General features: G+C 48.2%; 1 protein-coding gene across 5 annotated transcripts in view; it reads right to left on the bottom strand.

The window, feature by feature from the left end:
• Positions 1-236: 236 nt before the first annotated feature.
• LOC143362576 (ELAV-like protein 1) overlaps positions 237-19286 on the bottom strand; it is a 58531-nt gene continuing 39481 nt past the window's right edge. For 4 of the 5 annotated variants that reach the window (XM_076802866.1, XM_076802865.1, XM_076802863.1 and 1 more), the window contains 6 exons: positions 16056-16159; positions 13767-13920; positions 11777-11815; positions 8813-9086; positions 5669-5710; positions 237-563 (listed from right to left, as the gene is read on the bottom strand). In XM_076802866.1, coding sequence (XP_076658981.1) covers positions 239-563; positions 5669-5710; positions 8813-9086; positions 11777-11815; positions 13767-13920; positions 16056-16159 — 938 coding nt within the window. In that variant the 3' untranslated portion in view covers positions 237-238. The remainder of the gene's footprint in view (positions 564-5668; positions 5711-8812; positions 9087-11776; positions 11816-13766; positions 13921-16055; positions 16160-19286) is intronic. The other variant, XM_076802867.1, reaches the window with a different exon arrangement.

Below are 19286 nucleotides of genomic sequence, written 5' to 3'. Positions count from 1 at the left end.
TCTTTGGTACGTCGTGGGTCGCGGCGGCGGTCGTGACGGTGCTCGTGCTCGAGTTAGTGCTCGTCGACGCGATCACTGTACCGTCGCTTCCGCTCGATCCCGACGACTGTTGTTGCTGCTGCTGGTGCTGATCTTGATCCTCCTCTTTTCCTGATTGTTGTTTGTGTTGTTGTTGGTGTTGTTGATCCGGTTGTTGTTTCGGTTTTGGTGTGGTGGGTTGCTGTTGTTGTTGCTTGTCCTACGCCGCCTTGCTCTTGTTCGTCTTGAAGCTGACCTGGAGCACCCGGTTACCGAGCGTGTAACCGTTCAGGCTCTGGATCGCCACCACCGCCTCGTCGTAGTTGGTCATCGTCACGAAACCGAATCCCTTGCACTTGTTCGTCTGCAGGTCCCGGATCACTTTGACCGATTGGACGGCGCCGAACGGACCGAACAACTGCCACAGCACGTTCTCCTCGGTCTCCGGGGCCAGGTTGTACACGAAGATGCACCAGCCGGAACCGTTCATCGCGTTCCCCGGTAGCATCGAGTTCGCCAGGAGATCGCCTGCCAGCGGGCTGTACCTGCAACACCCGACGGGAACCGTCAAAACCCTCGCCCGCCGTGGCCCGACTCGGCCCGACTCGGCCCGACTCCGAACCAATAGACTGAACCTAGTTGAGCCTGGTTGACCCGGGGCGACCAGACGTCTCAATTTTCCCCAAGTTCCTCACAATTTTCTATCTTTGTGTGAAATGAAGATTGTCTGCCTCAATAGCAAGAGACAGGAACAAGATAAAAAATTACTAATGCAAGAAGGAAATTTTTATATGGTTCCTTGTAATTGATCCAGATAATTTGTATTTTGCACAAAGATCAGCAGTGTCTTCTTTTTTCAAATATTATTCAATACCTAGTCTGGTCACCTTCGGATAATTACAACTAATTGTAGCCTAACTCGGTCCTCGTTGGGTCCAAACAGCAACTAGTCAGGTCTGATTCGAGTCCAACTAATTCCTAATTGGGTCTAACTCGAACTTGGTTGAGCCTACTTGGTTTAATCGATGGGGAGGTCATTGAACACTTGTAGTACAGTATTTCCTCCGTAGCGTCGCGTCTCTACCCCCCTCGATAGCTTGCAACAATCTATTCCCATTTTACCGCAACTTCGAATCACGCGATAACTATGGAAGAAACACTGTACTCGTTTTATACTAGCCTTGGTCTCTCCAAAAGTGCATAATCTTTGCAAGACTCCCCATCGATCGTCGACAGCTCGACGGAACTTTCGCACGACACTGATTTACATCGTCAGAGAAACATTACAATCAGCATCGTGCAAGCATCTTCTCATGGACAAAAGCATGGCGAGTCTTTTCGACCGTATTGTCCCGACTTTCGAGGCTTCCGAGGTAGAACGATTTTTTCGAAAACGACGGAAGCCTCGGGGAGCTGGAACCGTACCATGCCAGGCTGTGAATGACTCGAGTCTCTGGACGTCTGAGCTGTTTCGCGCGCTAAAATGATCGAGGATCATTGCTGCAAACTACAACGGAACTACAACGTTGTACTTCCAGGTTTCCCGTGAAACAAAATTCCCGTCGAACAAAATTTCGATCTCGGGGCGAATCAGCTCAGCAGTCGAACTCGCCGCGCGTCTGTCGCATCGCGGCCGCATCTACTTAACAGTGAAACAAAGTAAAACGCTACTGCCTCGTTCTGACGGACACCAGAAAGAAAAAACAGAATCAAGAAATCGGAAGGAAAAGAAAAGCAAAGGAGAAGGCTGGCCCCCCGCCGCTCTGACAACAAGCCGAAGAAGCTCGTCGTCGTCGTTCGATTCAAAGGGGCCGCGGCGGGGGCCGAAACAAAGGGGGGTGGGGGTCGAGAAAGAACGCAACCGGTTGATCAACGCATGCGCTGGCTCGTTCTGATCGGCATGCAATGATTCGGCGTATTTACAGATCGTTAAAAAATGTATCTACGTACCTACTTGACGTCACAAGCCGCGTTAAAACAGGGCACATCTCAGTAAGTATTCAGTACAGAGTCGTGGGGCGGGGCTGGGAGGTCCGGGGGGGTTTGCCGGTAATTACGCGATCTTTAAGGGGACGCGAGTATCGCGCGAGCCGCGAGCATAATCGCGATGCTGTCGGAATCGAGGCGACGCTGCAAGGACTCCGGGGAAACTGCGGAACAACCCCTAAAAATCCTCTAGTCAATCTAAAATACATATTCTAAAATATATGTTAAAATTAAATTTGGAACAAGTGTGAGAATGACGTAATGAGATCAAATCTTGGATAGAAAGGTGTTACATCGCAGTTTCGGTTGGTTCCCGCACAAAGGATCACCCGTTGTCTCGTTTGCATCGCGATTAGGACCACGCACTGTACGAAAAATGCGTTGTTCGCGTTTTTCGTTGGACAGCCGTTGTTGCAGGACTCGACCACCCCTAACACGAACGTCTCCTCTTCGCGTTGCTTTTAGCCATTGATTTCTCTCTCTCTCTCTGTCTCTCCCTCTCTATTTTCTTTCCAGAGAATATTTCTCGCCGAAGGATCGATGAGAACGCTCGTAATTGCTGCGATTCGAGAAAAGAACCGAGGAGACTCCTTTACGGAAAGGGCACCGTGTCGCGTTAGGGGTGCACAGTCTTGCTCTTCTTTTACTTCGTGATCGATACTGCTCGCAGTTTTCGAGTAAGCGTCACTATCCCTGCGAACGAAGCTGAGCAAAGCGCTTTCTACGTTGAACTGCAACACTGAAAAGTTGCAAAAGTTTTCAAGAGGGAAAGTCTCGAAGCGAAACTCATGGAAATTGGTAAGAGCAATTTCGGAATTTGCATATTTAATTAATTAATCGATTGAATGACTCGTTCTGGATGGCTCCGCAAACGCCACGAAAATTATCAACCCCTTGCACTCTCCGAGGCAGCTTTGAAAATTACTATATTATGGTCCAAAGGAAATTTTGCTCAGCTCCGACAGCAGATATTCATAGTAATCGTCCGGTTCGCTAACGAGGGGAAATGACGTGTCGGTGGCATTCTTTCAGAACTGCATTCGGGTGCGATTATTTCTTATAGTACGTGTGCACCAACGACAAGTGTACTCTCTATGGTCGGGCAAAGTTTACGTGATTGCTCTGTTGCGGGAGATCGTGCACCTAGGACAGCTCTCGGCACTATACTAAACGACAGATCGTGGTGAGTATGTGGGCGATGGTGAATACACAGGCTACTCGATAGTTCTCGTTGATGCGGGCCGTGCGAATCGTGTACCGATCGCTTCTGTACAGAGTGTTTCGCTTCTACTTGCATCGCGATTCCCAACCATACTGTTGGCAAGCTAATCACAATGTTAATGATGTCAATTTTTGTATAAATTCAATACCAATACCAACGTTAATCAAAAACAATCGCTACTGCAAGTTATCGTTACAGTAAAGGTACAATCAAAAAATTTCTGTCGTGTCTGACCACAGGCGTTCCTCTTCTACTTGCAGTGCGAGCCACAAAGGTACGCTTTGGGATTTTTTTCATGATAAACTAATCAAGGTAATCTAATGAAAGTGAATGTACTGATTCATAGATGTCCGAAGTATGTTCGTGAATTTTTATGCATCGACATCGCCGATACTATAGTAGTTATCGACTATGGAAAATGTTTTACCGTTTCAAGCAAAGATCACTGCTGGATCGAAGAGTTGACAAATTAAACGGTTACGAAGAAAAACGTAACACCCTGTACAGTCTCGGGTGCGAAGTGGAAGCTGATCGTGCGGCTAGTCTTCCGTTCCTCTCGATTCGAGGATCGATCGACGGAGATCGACGAGTGGACCGTCGCGGGTGCACGGTCTCCGAAATCGAACATCGACCGGTTAAAAAGGCGGAAGAAGACAACGAAAAGTAGACGTAGAAAAAGAGAGACAGACACAGAGAAAGATCGAAGAACGAAAAAACGAGAAACCGTAACGAACAGAACGGAATACAGAAGACCAAGAAAAGATACGATGGATCCTGTCGAGGAGTAGAAAGGATCCTGTCGATTCGAGAGAGTCCGATTGGAAAACACGTCGACGCTCGAAGCTTGCCTCGTGGAATGAGAATCCGTTCGATTTTCCGGCTCGATCGTCCGGAAAATCGCTCGTGATCCGTCTGCAGTCGTTCTTCACCGACGATCCAGAGGATCAAGGAAAATCCTCTGTGCTCGGGGACGCGTTTAGCGATAATCGACCGAGGCGGAGTCGAACCTCGAACCTCGGAGGATGACGAAACGAAACAGGTACGGAAAACAGGGTCGAAAGTATAGGTACAAAGCGGCGCGAGGCGATTGCTCGTGAGAAAATGGACGAGAAACGGCAGAAGGAAATTTGATTCTACGACGCTTGGTTCGCAAAAAAATCGAGCTTGAAAATATTATTCCCGGGGAACAGTGTGATTATCCTCTACTTGCCGATTTCGAAACTCGATTTTCTCGACAACGAAGTCTCGGAGGAAGAAATTTGATTCTCCGGCGTTTTCGACTCGTTTCCGCACGGGAAATCACGTGATGCGCACACACACGTTTATACTGCACTTTTGTTCGCACGTCGAGTGTACATCGCACGCTCGAGTACGTCGATTCGTGTTCGAGAGAGGAGAAACCGGTGAGAGACGATGCTCGGTGACGTTTGCTCTGGGTGGAGAAGCGTTTCGCGGGTGATAGCCGGAGAGAGAGAGAGAGAGAGAGGGAAAGAGAGAGAAAATAGTGGACAGAGCGACAGAAGAAGGCAAACAAAGCGGGGTGGGGGGAGAGCGTAGAGTGAACGCAATGGAAAGAGAGAACGAATGTAAGAACGTTGCGAGGCGAGAGACAGAGCGGGAGGAAGAAAGTGGATCAACGAGGGATAGAACGCAGACGGAATAGTAGAGCGGTTCGAGAGAGAAAGAGAGAAGGAGAGAGGGTGGTAGAGAGGAAAGAGGTGATGCATGTGTAATGCGGCAGAGAGAACAAATGTAGAACGTTCTGGGATGAGAGAGAGAGAGGGGAGGAAGAAAGTAGATCAACGAGGGTCGAAAAATATAGACGGACCGGTAGACCAATTTAAGACAGAGAGTAATTAAATGGAATATTATGGGAAAGGGAAAATTTAAAACAAAAGTAGAGATTGCAAGATAGAATAAGAGAAGGCAGAGAAAAAAGAAGGGGGGACGAAAGGGGGGTAGGGGGAAAGGAAATGGAACAGTGAGATGAAAGAGGAAGAAAGTGGAGCAGCTCGAGATGAAAGGAAAAGTGAGTGGTGGGCGAGAAGAAGAGATTAGAAGAGCGTGAGGCGAAAGGTAATGTGATGGTCCGTTTGTGAAAGAGGGGAGGGGCTTAAAAATTTCATACAGAACATGGAAATTGTTCACTATTTGCGGACTTCGAAAATAGTTCATAGCTCGCTTAAGAAAAAAGCGAAATTTTGTCGGTGGGTGGGGGAGATGGTTTTCCATATGAAATTTTTAAGGTCAGGTCACAGAGAAAGAAGCCACAACGAGAACAAGAACGGAGAAACGAACGATATATGTATACCGGAAAACGGTGATCAGAACGAAAGGGGTGGGTTTTTGGGGATGTGTTGGGGGGCTGGGTGGACAGAAAAAAAAAAACACCCGATCACGAAAACGGGGGCGTAAGGCGGTAGTAACGAAAAAAATACTGACCTCTGTAAGCCTTTGTTAATGGCAAGCATGGCCTTGCCAGTGCTAAAACAAAACACAAAAAGAACAACGTAAGAAGAGAGATACTCCGGGGAACGAGCGAGAAAAAGGTGTTGGGATGTGATAAGAGTGTTGGTCGCGCTGCCTCGTGCTTCCGCGAGCATAACTCTCTCTGTTTTTTTTTTTCGCATGTTTATTTCCCGTCTACCATCTATGGTGCCTCTCCGTTTTCTTTTCTCATCTTAAAGAAGTCAGAAAATAGAGCACAAGAGAGAAAGAGAGAAACACAGAGAGAGAGAGAAAAGGAGATAGAGATAGAGTTGAAAGAAAAACAACAGAACAGAAACCATACAAAAATCAGAGAAACAGCGAAAGAAACCGGCGCGGACAGTGACGAACAATGGTGGAACCGGTATGAAGCGACTCCTCCGTCGTCGACGATGTTTCGCTCGGAAGAAGAAAATGCGAGCGGGAAATGAAAGTGGCTGAAGAATGGCGATGAAAAGAGGTGAGAAGCGAAAGCGAAGCGCAGATTGCCCTAATCTCCGTCCGAAACTCCATCCTTCTGCTTCTTGCAGCGTGTCTTCGACTCGATCCTCCTTTGCCCCGATTTTATCGATCGTCAGGACGTACAGACGGATCCGAGCCACGTTCTCCTTTTCGTTCAGAAGGTTTTCACAGAAAATCGCAAATTGTTCGGAAATTTGTACCGTTCCTCGACATTTTCAGACTACTTTCCAGTTCTGAATTGCATTTATTTAACAACGCGGAAGAATATGCGTCTAGATTGTAAAAGATTGGTCCTTGAACGTGCAAGGAAGTACCGAAAAAAGTTCGAGCGATTCTGTCTCGCGTTCATTGTACGACGCGTCTGGCCATAGACGACTTCTTCTACTTGCCACCGAAAACGTTGCAAAAAGCAAGCGTTTCTTGCAGCTTCCGTTCAACAATTTGCACGATTTTCTGTGTACCGTTGTTCCGAAGCGTCAGGCCACGTCTGCCCAACGAGAACTAATCTTGAATCTTGAAATGCGAATCTGAAAATTCGCTCGGAATCAAGTTGCCCTGTTTAGCAACGATCTCTTCGGCAAGATCTCGTTAGCGATACTGAAACAACATCCAAGGTGACAGGTTCCGAAGCAGTTCTCTCTGGACTGAACCTCGTCCTCTCGCACACAGTGACACGTTATTTGCTTGTTCATTCTCTGGCAGAATTTGTTTTCGAGAGATTCGCGATCGAATAAATTGGTAGAATTTAGAATTGGCAGAATTGGTAGAAAAATCGTCAGAATAAAATTTGCGTGGACGTGTGCCTTGCTCCACCACGTCTGCGGGGTGGTCAAGGGTCAGTCGTTCGCATGATCTAGCCACTCACTCGCACTCATCTAGGGACAGATTCACACGTCTAACATTATTAGTATTTAGTTTAGAGACCACCTTGTACCACTCGTTGCTGGCTGGGAGGGGAGAGGACTTCAAGGACACGGGGAATAAAGCGACAGGATACGGAAAACAAAACTTCGCACGCGTGTACAGGCTGTTTCGAAATCGTGCTGCACCAAAAACTCAATTCAGCTACGTATCTTCGAAGAGATCAACTAAAAAAAACTATAAGCGTCATCGATATCAAAGATAAAAAAATTCTGAATTAGGTCCAGACTAGCCACGCGTTTTCACAAAAGGAAACCACTTGTTTTATCCGTGTTACCGATTAACTACGTCCAATCTATCGTCTCGGAAGAGAGAAAAGTAGGCGTTAAGCTGGATCTAAGATCTAGAAATCAGTGTCGGCGGTGCTGTGCTAATTGGTGGTCGCAGCACGGTCGAACGGGTCAGCCTGTACAACAGCGAATAAAATAAAAAGGGGAACAGCAGCGAATCGAGAGAACGGCCTTGGTCGACCACGATAACGAGGAAAGGTCAGACGTTCGAGATATCGACTGGCGAAACGTGGTCGAGGGTTAAAAATAAATCGCGGCCGAACCGTCGCGTCGCGAAACGGAATTGTTCGCGGTTTTACCGCGGGTATCGCCGCCGCCGATCGACGCAATCGAAGCAACGATACACACGCCCCGCTCCTGGCAAAACACACTCGATATCATCGAGGCATCGATCCTCCTCGTGTTTCCATTCAAGGGCTTCTCCCGACTGTTGCACCTGTCCGGCCCGCATCGTCTGCCGCCGCAATTTCCATTCCGCGCCTTCCTCTCGATCGATTATCGGTTCCGCTCTCGATTCGCTGGGCGATCGAATTCTCTCGCCGATTGTCCAACCGAAATTTACTAAACGAGCGAATTTCCCGGCACCTTCATCGCAATAATCCAATTAATATTTTTAACCCCGCGCTATCGAGATCCGGATTTAAAAAGAGTAACATTGGAGGCTAATCCCTGCAACAATTTCCGTCCTCGAGCGAAAATGCAGATCGCGGTCTCTATCGTGTCTCGCGCGGTTAATTGAAAGTCGTCGATCGGCTTGTCGCGCGACAATACCGGAAACAGAAAAAAAAAAATACAGAAAAAAAGCCAGTAGAGAGAGAATCGCATGGTATTGACATGAGGTGCAGAAGAAGGAGCCTGCATTGTCCCGAGGTACTCGAAACGGTGTTGAGTGTGCGGTGAGAACAAGAGAGGGGATGTTTGAACGCAATAAAGAATCTCTCGATCGATCGATCTGGTCGGGCATCGGTGGATGGATCCGGTCGAGACCGTCAATTAACAGAAACAAGAGAGAGAGAGAGAGAGAGATAGAGAGAGAGAGAGAGAAAAAAAGAAAGAAAAAATATCAAAATAAATGAATCGAGCATCGATCGATCGATCAGCTTCGACGAAACACAGCGTAGCATAGCATCTGTTGTGGGACGCTGATTCGAACGGTTGATGGAACCGCGAGAACGCAATCGACAGAGAGAAATAAATCGATTAGAAAAACAAAAAGGAGAGAGAGAGAGAGAGAGAGAAACAAGGTGTGAACGGAAGAAAGGAAGAAACGGAACGAAAATGTCAAGAGTACAGTGTCAGAGATGAATTAGAGAAAGAAAGACAGAGAAAGAGAGAAAAATAGAGTAAAGAGACAGAGTTAGAGAGAAGAAGAAGAAGAAGAAGAGAGAGAGATTTCTGGGTAGAGCGAGTAGAGGCGAGTAGGTACCTGGATAGTGGCGACAGTGGAATGTACCTGAAGCGGCCGGTTGGATGGTGGATCGGGCCGCCGAATCGTCGAGTCGCCTGCGGTGCCAGATAGGCGGTCAACGGCGGTATCGCCTTGTTGTTGTTGCTCGGATTGTTGGCGAACTTGACGGTGATCGGCTCGGACGAGCCCTTCGGAATGCTACCGTTTAATTCTTGGATCGCCTTCTCGGCCTCGACCCGCTGGTCGAACCTTATGAAACCGACCCCCTTCGACAATCCTGTCGGAATCGGTTCTGATTATTCCATATATCCATCTTCTTACCTTAATCCTACGTTCGAGTCGACCAATCGTCGGCTCTCTTATCGTTCACGCTGTCTATCGCTTCGCAGCTGGATCGCCGATTGCCAATCCCATCGATTCTACCTGCCTAATGTGTCCACTTCCCCTCCCAATTCCGTCAAGGACAGTCTTCTCAACATCGCTCATTTCAATATAAAGCTACCTCCACACTGATGCGACATCGAGCTTCTTTTACCGAGTATAAAAAGACAGCAAGAGTTTCAGTGTGGACACAGCTTTAGAATGAAAATTGTGCGAACCGATCCTTGCAAAAACATTCTGTTTGTCGATTGTATATTTCAGAATTGTATCTCAACTGGAATCGTCAAAGCGTTTGCGACCAGAGAAATATCGCCGAGTACCGATTAAAGTAATTCACAATTACGCAATCGTTTATACTTATTTTTCTCTGAGCGGTGAACCAGTTCGAAATAGTTACGGTTACCTCGTATAACGGAATTACGCGCGTCCATCGATCATTGTCCATCGTCAAACAGGGCGGACGATAATTCACTCTCGCCCCGCCCGGTTAACCAATTAGCGACAACAACGACGGAGCAGGAACACCGTCGTTTAATTTCATTCTCGACACGGTGGATATCGATTCCGGGGTAGAACCAGCAATAAACTAGCGCGTCCGACAGTTTTATTCTGGACAGCGATCCTCCGGTAGAATTATTTCGGGCTGTGTTCACAGACCACTGGTCCCGGTCCTGAGCTCGGCGGTTTTTCTCGATGATTAGTTGACCAAAAAATTGGATCCGACGCGGAGTAATTAAAAATTGTGCTCGGCGACCGGTGATCCGTGACGCGAGCATGCTACCCTTGAATGGAGACTAGGGGCTGGCTCCACGCTTTTAGAATGAACAAAACCTCGCCCCGCCCTGCCCCAGGCGAACCACGTCAGAGACTTTTGGGGTCCCTCGAAAACCGATAAACGCTCTTCTGCGAGCAAACTTCCATTAAACGGAATATTCGGTGGAAGTTTGTATTATCTGGTAATTTTGCGAAATCGAGCCAGCCCAAGCTCCCCGCTGAGATTGGTTGCGAATTCGAAGCTCCAGACAGCGTCAACGATAAGACTATTTTATTTGGCTCGTCTCGACGAACCTTCTCTCCCGGTTCGGGGACCTTGATCGCGTCCCACGATCATTCTGGGAGACAATGATCGAGACCGATCAGCGCAGGCATGGGCAGAGATTGCCCTGTGGGGCGCTGCTCCGTCGAGAGCACCGAGAGACCACGCCTCCTACGGCGCGGGCCACGCCCACTCTACGCGGAAGGAGCAAGTTGAACGGTCCTGGCGCGCCCCACTCCTCCTCGCGGCTAAAACGTGGATGCTCCGTGGGGCAATCCGGAGCGCTCCCAGGGCGAAGAGCGCTCCTAGCCCATGCCTGGATCAGCGGGCTCTCGAAACTCGAACGAGTGGCTCGGTGCGCGCAGATTCGTTTCTTTACAGCGATTTCGTGATCACGAACTATCTATCAGGCGTGTTATCGCCTATATGTCGACCGATCTCCCCGAGTAGTTTCGTTGATCGTTCTCGTTATGTATGTATACATGTATATGCATATATATGTATATATATACGATATTGTTCTCATTCGATTCTCTTGGTTCCCGGCATAGCTGAACGAGTCGGCGACGCGCGGCAATAAAAGGAAACGAAAAGAATCGGGAGCACGGTCGCAAAATCATAACGGACGAGACGAATAAGCGTAAAGAAACAAAAACGGCGCACGGAAGGAACGTCTGGGTGTCTGTTGTCGTGGACAAATGCAGCCGGATTAGAGAACGATTGTAGAGAACTAAAGATCGGTGGAGACGGGTACAGTGTCCGCCGAAAGTCTCAGATCTGCTTGCCGAGACCAGCCTCGAACGCATTCTGTCGACGCGTTCGCAGCCATTATATATCACTGTGAAAAAGTCGACTCCCCCCTCTTGTCAAAAGTTGCGCTACGTTCTGAGATAAAGCGCGTTAACCAGATTCTACAGAAAGTTTATGCTAATACCATCTTCTCCGTGAAGAAGTAACATGTTCAAAGTTATCTGGGAAGCTCGCTCTAGGATTTTTGATTTCAGTTTGCATTTTCTTTCTCTATCAAAGCCGCGTTGAATCGAATAAAAATCTGTTGGCAGCGAACGTGGCAATGCAGTAAAGCCAACAATCGACCAGCAGTTTCAATGAACGTCCGCGGGCAAGCGATCGGGGCAGGCTTTCGGCCGACAGTGTAATCGTTCCCTGGAAAACAAAAGGTTTATACCAATCGGTCTCGTTGCCGCTCGTATCTCCGTGCCCGCCGAGGGACCAGTTAACAATCGTTCTTCTCGAATCTCAGAGATTTCTCCCAGCGACGAGTTAACTCGTCGTACTCGGCGGGCAAGGGTGTAAAACGTCCGATCGACTCGCGGCAACGTTCGAGGCGGCGCGAAGAAACGAAAACGCGCACGAGCCTCGAAGAAAAAGATTGTAAAGACAAAAAAATAGAAAGAGACAGATAGAGAGAGAGAGAGAGAGATAGATAGAGATAAAGAGAGATAAAAATAGCAACAAAAGCAAATGTGAGCGAGAAGAACGGCTGCCTTTGTCTCGACTTGGACGTAGTAGGGGTGAAAGAAAAAAGAGTTGTATGAGTTACGTACCGGGCAAATAGTCTCCGCCGCCGGTCACAAACTGTCGTACTAAACAGAAACGGAAAAAATCATATCACGTTAAAATTCAAACTGGCTGCAAAAGCATGACGCGAGAGTCGCTCGCCCCTGATTCGTCGACGGGAGGGTGCGAATGGAGGACACAAAAACGGAAACCAGAAGGGAAAATCAACGGTGACCACGCGGATGACCGAGTCGCGTGACCGCCGAACGAGAACACGCGACCGGAAACGAGGAAACAATCATAATGATCTGTTCGATGGTCTTTCTCGCCTTTCCCTCTCGCGCGGCGTTCGATCATCGCGCGGGAAAATCTTCTAACCTCTTCAAGAATTTTAATTCTGGTCTCTTCGCTAATTACTCGATCCTTCGGTTCTGCAAATTTTCCTGTGAATTCACGAAAATACGTCCATGAGCCTCCTTCTACCGATTTTTCAGATTATCCGCAGAATTTTGTTTCTCATATTTCCTGTCGAGAAGGATTGAAAAAGATATATGTTATTCGGTCATGTTCTCGTTAGCTTTTATCGAGTTTACAGGACAATGCGAATGAAGTTACGCGCATGAAGATGAACTTTAATATCGTTTTGTTGCCGACAGGGCAGAAATTAGCATAAGAAGATGACTGTGCTCGGTGGAGGGTTTACGATACGACCTGGAAAACAGTGTTTTCGTCCTTGAAGAGGTCAAAGGAGAGAAAAGAGAAGAGTTTACGAGCGACCATCGAACACCGCCGGGAGACAAGATGGCGATCTGTGGGTTACGTGAGTGAAAAAGAAACTGGTCGCATGATCAGAATAAGGGGCGAGCGATTCCTTCAGTTAGTTTTCCTTTTTTACGCTACTGCTTTCCTCGTGCTTAAGTTACGCAAAAATTTTCGAAAACGTCTCGGTGAACACGCGCGCGCTGACGTACCCGAGGGTGAACGGGAAAAACCAACAGAGAGGGAGAGAGAGAGTAAGCGTGTGTGTGTATGTGTGTGTGCGGTGTTGGTTCTGTGCGATGCAAAACGATTCTTCAAGAACGGCAAAGAAAAAAAGGCGAAACTGAAAACGATACGGATCGAGGACCGCGGCGCTGCGGATCAGTGGCGAAAGAACAAGCGAACGAAAGAGAGGAAAATTAAAAGAAAAAATCGATGCGAACCGTTAACGAGCAAAAAAAAAAAGGAAAACCATCCGGTGGCAAAATAAGACGGAAAGAAGCGTTTGCGAGCGTGAAGAATGTGAGAGAAAAGGGGGTTGTTTAGGCCATGAGGCGTGAGACGCGAGGGTCGGTGAAACTGTTCTAGCCGTGGATCAATCGGAGAAACGAAAAGAAGAACCGGCGTTGATGGTTGAAGGAAAAGAAAAATGATCGATCGACGAGCGAGAATAAAAGGTTCTCGCTCGTCAACCGGCACGCGATCGTGTTCGCTCTCGACTCGTTCTCGCTCGGATCGCGGGCGCACCGATCCAGCCCCGCGCGGCAACGAAAAACGAACGTAAAATAGACAGAGAGAAAAAAAGAAAAGGTGTCCGGACTGGAAAACCCCATGGCCTACTGACGTATCTCTCGATCCTCGATCGGACTCGCGCGCCTCTCCTCAAGGAACGCTCGTGCGCGTCTTGTCCGACTCGCACGTTCCCAATCTACTCGAACAAGCCACTTGTTTTTCATTCGACACTCAGAACCGCTTCCATCGGTTGCGGCGGTTTCTCTCGGGTTTTTCTCGGGTTTTTCGTTCGCCGCTCCCGGCCGCCATTAGGTATATATTCTTGTCCTCCCTCTCCGAGGAGGTAACCGTACTTGTGCGAGCGAATTGTGCGTCCCTTTAAATCCCTTTTTATCGAGCCTTGAACACAGTCGGCTGGCTCGTAGAACACGTGTATCGTACTTATCGGTGTGCCCGGTAAGACCGTTGTGTGTGCTGATTTCAACGTCACCGACGAACGCCTCGACCAACACGACCACCCGCCGCAAGCCGGGTGCAACAACTTACCGGTGATGTTGTCGCAGAGTATCCGCGACGTGATGATTCTGCCGTACGAGCTGAACAGATTCTCCAGGTCTAGTTGCGTCATGTTCTTCGGCAGACCACTCACGTAAAGGTTCGCGCCTTTGATCGCCTCGCTGCTCGGTCTCGCGTACGATACCTGCGGCAGACCAATCATTGTCACCAACCCGTTCCAACATCTTCTCGCGCGGCTATATCCTAATCGAGAAATTTCACGATAATCGTGTTCGTTCCGTTCCTTTTCGTTTCGGGCGACGAACGCTTTTCAGAAATTCGTAGACATCGATGAATAAGGGCCTCTTTAATTATTTTCTGCGAAACAAGCACGGTCTTTTGTAATCAATGTAATCATGTTATTTCGTTAAACTACATGGCGTCAGAGTATTCGACAAGATATTCTTTCAATCCTGATACTCTGTCATTCTTTTCAGCTGTGTATGAAGGATGGCCTGCCTACGTTTTCGAGCATCGAACTAAGACAGCTCAACGGGGTTCGCGATTTTCTTTCGACGGGAACATTTTTCGAGGCTGCTACAAATATTGTTATTTTATATATTGCTATCTCCGTTAGCGTATCACCCCTGGTTTTTAGCTAGTCAAATTAGGAAAATCATATTATTTTTTCCCGAGCAAACAAGATTGCGTGTGACCAGAGCAACGTACTATTAAAGCACCTACGTTGAAGCATTGAATACAAATTTTTTTTTTTTGTAGATTTCTAACGCTCGACAATGCCGGAAAAATCGCCTCCTTTTCGGAGAGATCGAACCGGTGAGATCCGATAATTGATATTTCCCGCGGAACTCGCGAGATCGTTGCGAAAGCGGTGTCGAATGCGATTTGGCTGCAGTGTTGCTCCATTATCGATTACTTCGAGTCGCGGTTCCCGATTATAGACATTGGCAGGGCACAATAGAGCGTTGTTTGCTCGCCGCGATGATTTGATACGAATTCGCGAGTGGGAGACAAATCGATAGGGAACAGATAATAGGCCGGGCTGTATCGCCGAGCAGAGACGTGTTTCACCAATGGACAGACGAATAATACTGTTTCTATATATTTCCGATAGAAACGGTCGGCAATGGACACGCGGACAGGCGGCGTTGTTTGTACGTATAGATCCAGTAGAACCGGTCAATAATATAGACACGTAGACGACGACGACGACGACGACGACGGCGGCAGCGGCGGCGTCGCCAGCATTTATTTAAAGTGGCAACACGGTCGGCAAAGAAACGGACCGTTACATTCAGTAACATTCAGTTTCAACTTGACAAACAAACTGAGACGACAAAGAATAAGAGGCCAGCTGACAATGCTGTGCTTCGAGAAGAAATATTGGACAACAAATAGTAGAAATCGTGTACGTTTGATTTAAGTGGAGTGGCCCAATAATAGACAGACAAACAAAATTATATTTGTCGCAAACGGCCGAGACAGCGGCCAACAATCTCATTCAAGTAGAATCAGCCAGTGACAGACAGACGATTTTTAGTTTCAGACGGGGACGGAAGACTAGTAGATTTGGTCTGTAATGGGCAGACAGCAATCTCGAAAATTTACGTCAAGGAGAAACTAATCGTCCGTGGAAATCGTCTTCGGTTCGAAATGAATCAGACTGTCATTTGAAACTTCAGAATTGCCCGAAACGCGTCGATAAATGGCTCATAACCGAGGAACGGGACGAGACGATTTGGCGTGACTCGCGCGGAGATGTTCGATGATAATCAAAGCGAGACGCGCATTAACGTCGTCCGCATTCGAAATAGATCGCGATAAGTCACAGCCAGGCCCCGGCCGATTATCAAGCTCGATTCCTCTGAAATACGAAGAAACCAACCCCCACTGCCAACATTCGTTCCGGCGTTTTGCCACGCGACCAACATTCGGGGACGACTGTTCTCCGCGGAGGCGCGATATCTGTCGCGCAGCTCGCGCCGCTCGATAAAATATCGCGTAGCCCGCGCCAACAATTTGTTTCTAGAATTTGCGAAACAGCGTTTTCCGGCGGCGATGTATCGGGAACGCACCGTATATCGAACATTTCGGGAAATCGTGCGCGGCGAAATCAAACGCGACGCGACGAGACGCGACGCGTCGAGTCGTCGACAATGTTGCGCAAACTTTGAACCGGAGCCAACTAACCGCGAAAACTTCTGGGGTCGCTTTTCCCGACAATCTCTGCATTTCCGATGAGCTCTCTCGGATAACTCATTTGAGCTGTTCTGAACATCTACGAATACTTTCTTGACGACGATTGAACGGTTAACGTACCTTGATCGTCTTATTCTGCAGCCGCAGGCCGTTGAGCGTGTTGATAGCCTTCTCGGCATCCTCGGGCCGGTGATAGTTGACGAAACCATAACCCAGGCTCTGTCCTGTAACACATAAGCATCGAAATACCATCACGATCTTGTCTAATTAAACACGTCGAGAAATGAGAAAACGGAGTTCGGTCGAACTACCGTGTGCAACGAAGCATTAATTGTTACCAGTTGTTATCCAGAAGTATACAGAGAACGAAGCGGCGGAAGAAGAACATTGAAAACACATGAATAGAGACGTATAGTAACGGGCCGGTGCTCGAATGCAATAGCTTGCTGGATCAACAAATAGGATCGACGGGATTTCGATGAAGTTTACCGAAAGATCGAACACTGGACTTGTTTTTCCGGGAGCACCCTTGAAAACGCTATTATTTATCGACAGTCTGCAAACAATAACAGCCACTATACAGGGTGTCCATCAAGATGGGGAATCTATTTGAAAAAATAACACGATGAAATTCTTTTACAAGAGGAATCGCACATTTTCGAAAATTGCTGGTCGGCGAGCTCGCGTCAGTAGATACGGTAAGTCATAGCCAGACAAGCAAGTCGGATTAGAAAGATAGTGAATTAAACCTCTACGGACCAGTGTTCAGTCTAACATATTTCGTTGCAAGTTTTACTTTTAGATTTTTCCGCGGGGAAATTTCGCCTAATTCTACAGCGAGTACCGGGACACCGAGTATGTCGGTCCGGCGGCGCCTGGGATCCATTCATCGGTATCCGAATGAACGGTTTCCTCGGTGTTGGAGCACGGGTCGAGTGTACGGCCCTGAGATCGCGGCGACGAGGTCGAATATAAAGAGCGGCGATGCCTGAAACGAAACGAAACGAAACGAAACGACGCCCCCGCTACTCGCCCGCTAGAAATAGCGTCGCGACGTTCGCGAGCACGTGCGCGTTTCTCTCTCTCTCTCTCTCGCTCTCTCTCTCTATCTTTCTCGTGCTCTTTCCCCTTCTCGATGCGTTTAGAGCCGCTGGGAATTTTCGCCGACGAGCGTACGCGCACAGGATTACGACGTCGGGCCCTCTGATGGACTCGGTTCCCCCGGGGGTAAAAAGCTCGGAGGAGGGTCACCATGTTGCGCAATCCTAAGCTGCCGTTGCACCACGTCAACTGCACGCGCTGGAACGCAGCTGAGCCGCCCCGTTCGCCGAATCGATCGACTCTCCGCGACGCAGGCAATACTAAAAAGTACAGTCTCCCCGCGTACCGAATATCGATTCGCAATTCTACGAACGGAGAAGCGAGTCAAAATTTGTTCAAGTCGATTCAGGAGGAATGGTAAACGATGCAGTTCTTCCCCGTGAAATGTTGAAACTCACTGTTTCCGGTATGAAAATGCTAGGCCAGCGATGAGAGTTCACTGAGAATGGCCGCGTTTCGTCCCCAGGTCTGCTAGCGGGACTCTTCAGTAAGGCGAACCTAGCAGACCCTGCCTTAGACGCGTCCCTCGCCGATCAGCCGATTTCTTGCCTATCGCTGACTCGTGATTGGTTGACAAGGAACCCGATCGGCCTCCGTTGGCCTCTGAACCTCAGTACAGGAAATCGCTCCCTTCCCTTCCACCTCCTAGTCTCTCTTCTCGAAGATCAGAGCGCGCACGCTACCGGTGCGATCCTGCTTGCATAGTTTCGTCTTCATTTTTTGTTTCATCGTGTTCGTGTGGTCGTACACCGTGCAATCTCGTCGTGGTCGACCAGTACGTTTCGTTCTCCCACTTTTTGAGCTTCGTTTCGCGTGTAGAGATCATTGAGATCCTAGCAGTCGTCACTAGAAATCCTTCCTCGAACGGTCTACCTCTTCTCTTCAGCGTCTAGGATTTGCGTGGTTCTTCCGAAGAACTTGTGCGTCTTCTTCCGTTGCTACTTGTTGGTAGGCTCGTGTTGTTTCCTCCGCGATCTATGGAACACTCTCGTTTGTCTCGGTGCGTGATTGTTTCTGTTTTTATTTATTTATTCTTGTTTAATGCCTTTAAGCTCCGTTCGACGTCAGCCGTGCTTCCGGTGGGATTCGAATCGGAATTGTTCGAAGCGTTTCGTCCCCGGGTCTGCTAGCGGGACTCATCAGTAAGGCTAACCTAACAGACCCTGCCTTAGACGCCTGCCTTGTCTCTCCGTCGATCATTCGGTCCCTCTTCGAGAGAAATTTTTCACCCGACATCGTTTACCATTTTCACTCCTGATCCACACTCTGAACGGTAGAGGCAAACAAGTTAGAAAATGAATGATAGCTCGAATTTCAGTACGTCAACGGGTTAGAAAATTAAAAAACGCGACGCGACAGGATACCCGCGTTTCAAAATCGCAACGATTCCAGCGAGACGCGACAGCACCCGACATCTGGCATCGACAGGTGTCCATTGCCGCGACGGTCGATCGGCCCGTGTCCATCAATTTTACTCGCACAAGCGACGAGCTTTCGAGAGAGACGTCCACGCGGCTCTAGATTCGGCCGATACCCTAACAGCTGTGAACGAAAGGATCAGGGTTGAAGGGGCTGACGCCGGTCCAGGGGAGGGACGGATAAATCAACTCCGTACACGCGATAAGTATTGGTTCGCGCACGAAATTGCCGATCGCAGATAACGCGCGCGATGCTTGTTCGAGTCGACGAACCCGAATGGCTGCGTATGGTTGGCTTCGATTTGCCCGGAGACGCTGCCAGTCGAGAGCCGATTCCTTGGTAATTTGCAAAAGCGACAAAAATGGTCACTTGTCAAGCAAACGAGTAGATCGAATCGAAGCAGCAATTATTTTCTGCTTGTTGAAATTTTTCCGGGAGAAGAAACACAGTTAACCCTTAAATGCATGAGTGGGGTCCGCAAAGGACCCCAGTGTTGGATTTTGTGTTAACATTTTTAGCCGCGCCATTTTTAGTTTACAGAAATTTTCCAGTTTTACAGAAAGTTTACAGAAATAAATTGTTGCTGTAATCAAAGTTAGCAAGGAATTAGGTAAGTGGCGTCCTCAATGGACCCCATGTATGCATTCATGTTCTTAATATTTAGTTTATCTATGCACTTAAGGGTTAGCAGGTACAACGGTTAACACTGAACCTACCACGGTCAAAACGACCGGTTCTCTATTTCACAATGATTGAAATTATAAAATCGTTTCCCTAGGAAATTAGTGAATTTGTTTAAGCACAAATTATAATCATACAAAGTTTAACTAA

The sequence above is a fragment of the Halictus rubicundus genome, chromosome 17 (assembly GCF_050948215.1).
Source record: "Halictus rubicundus isolate RS-2024b chromosome 17, iyHalRubi1_principal, whole genome shotgun sequence".
In the NCBI taxonomy this organism is placed as follows: Eukaryota; Metazoa; Arthropoda; class Insecta; order Hymenoptera; family Halictidae; genus Halictus; species Halictus rubicundus.
The sequence above is the reverse complement of the archived record's forward strand: the minus strand, read 5'-3'. Positions and strand labels throughout refer to the sequence as shown.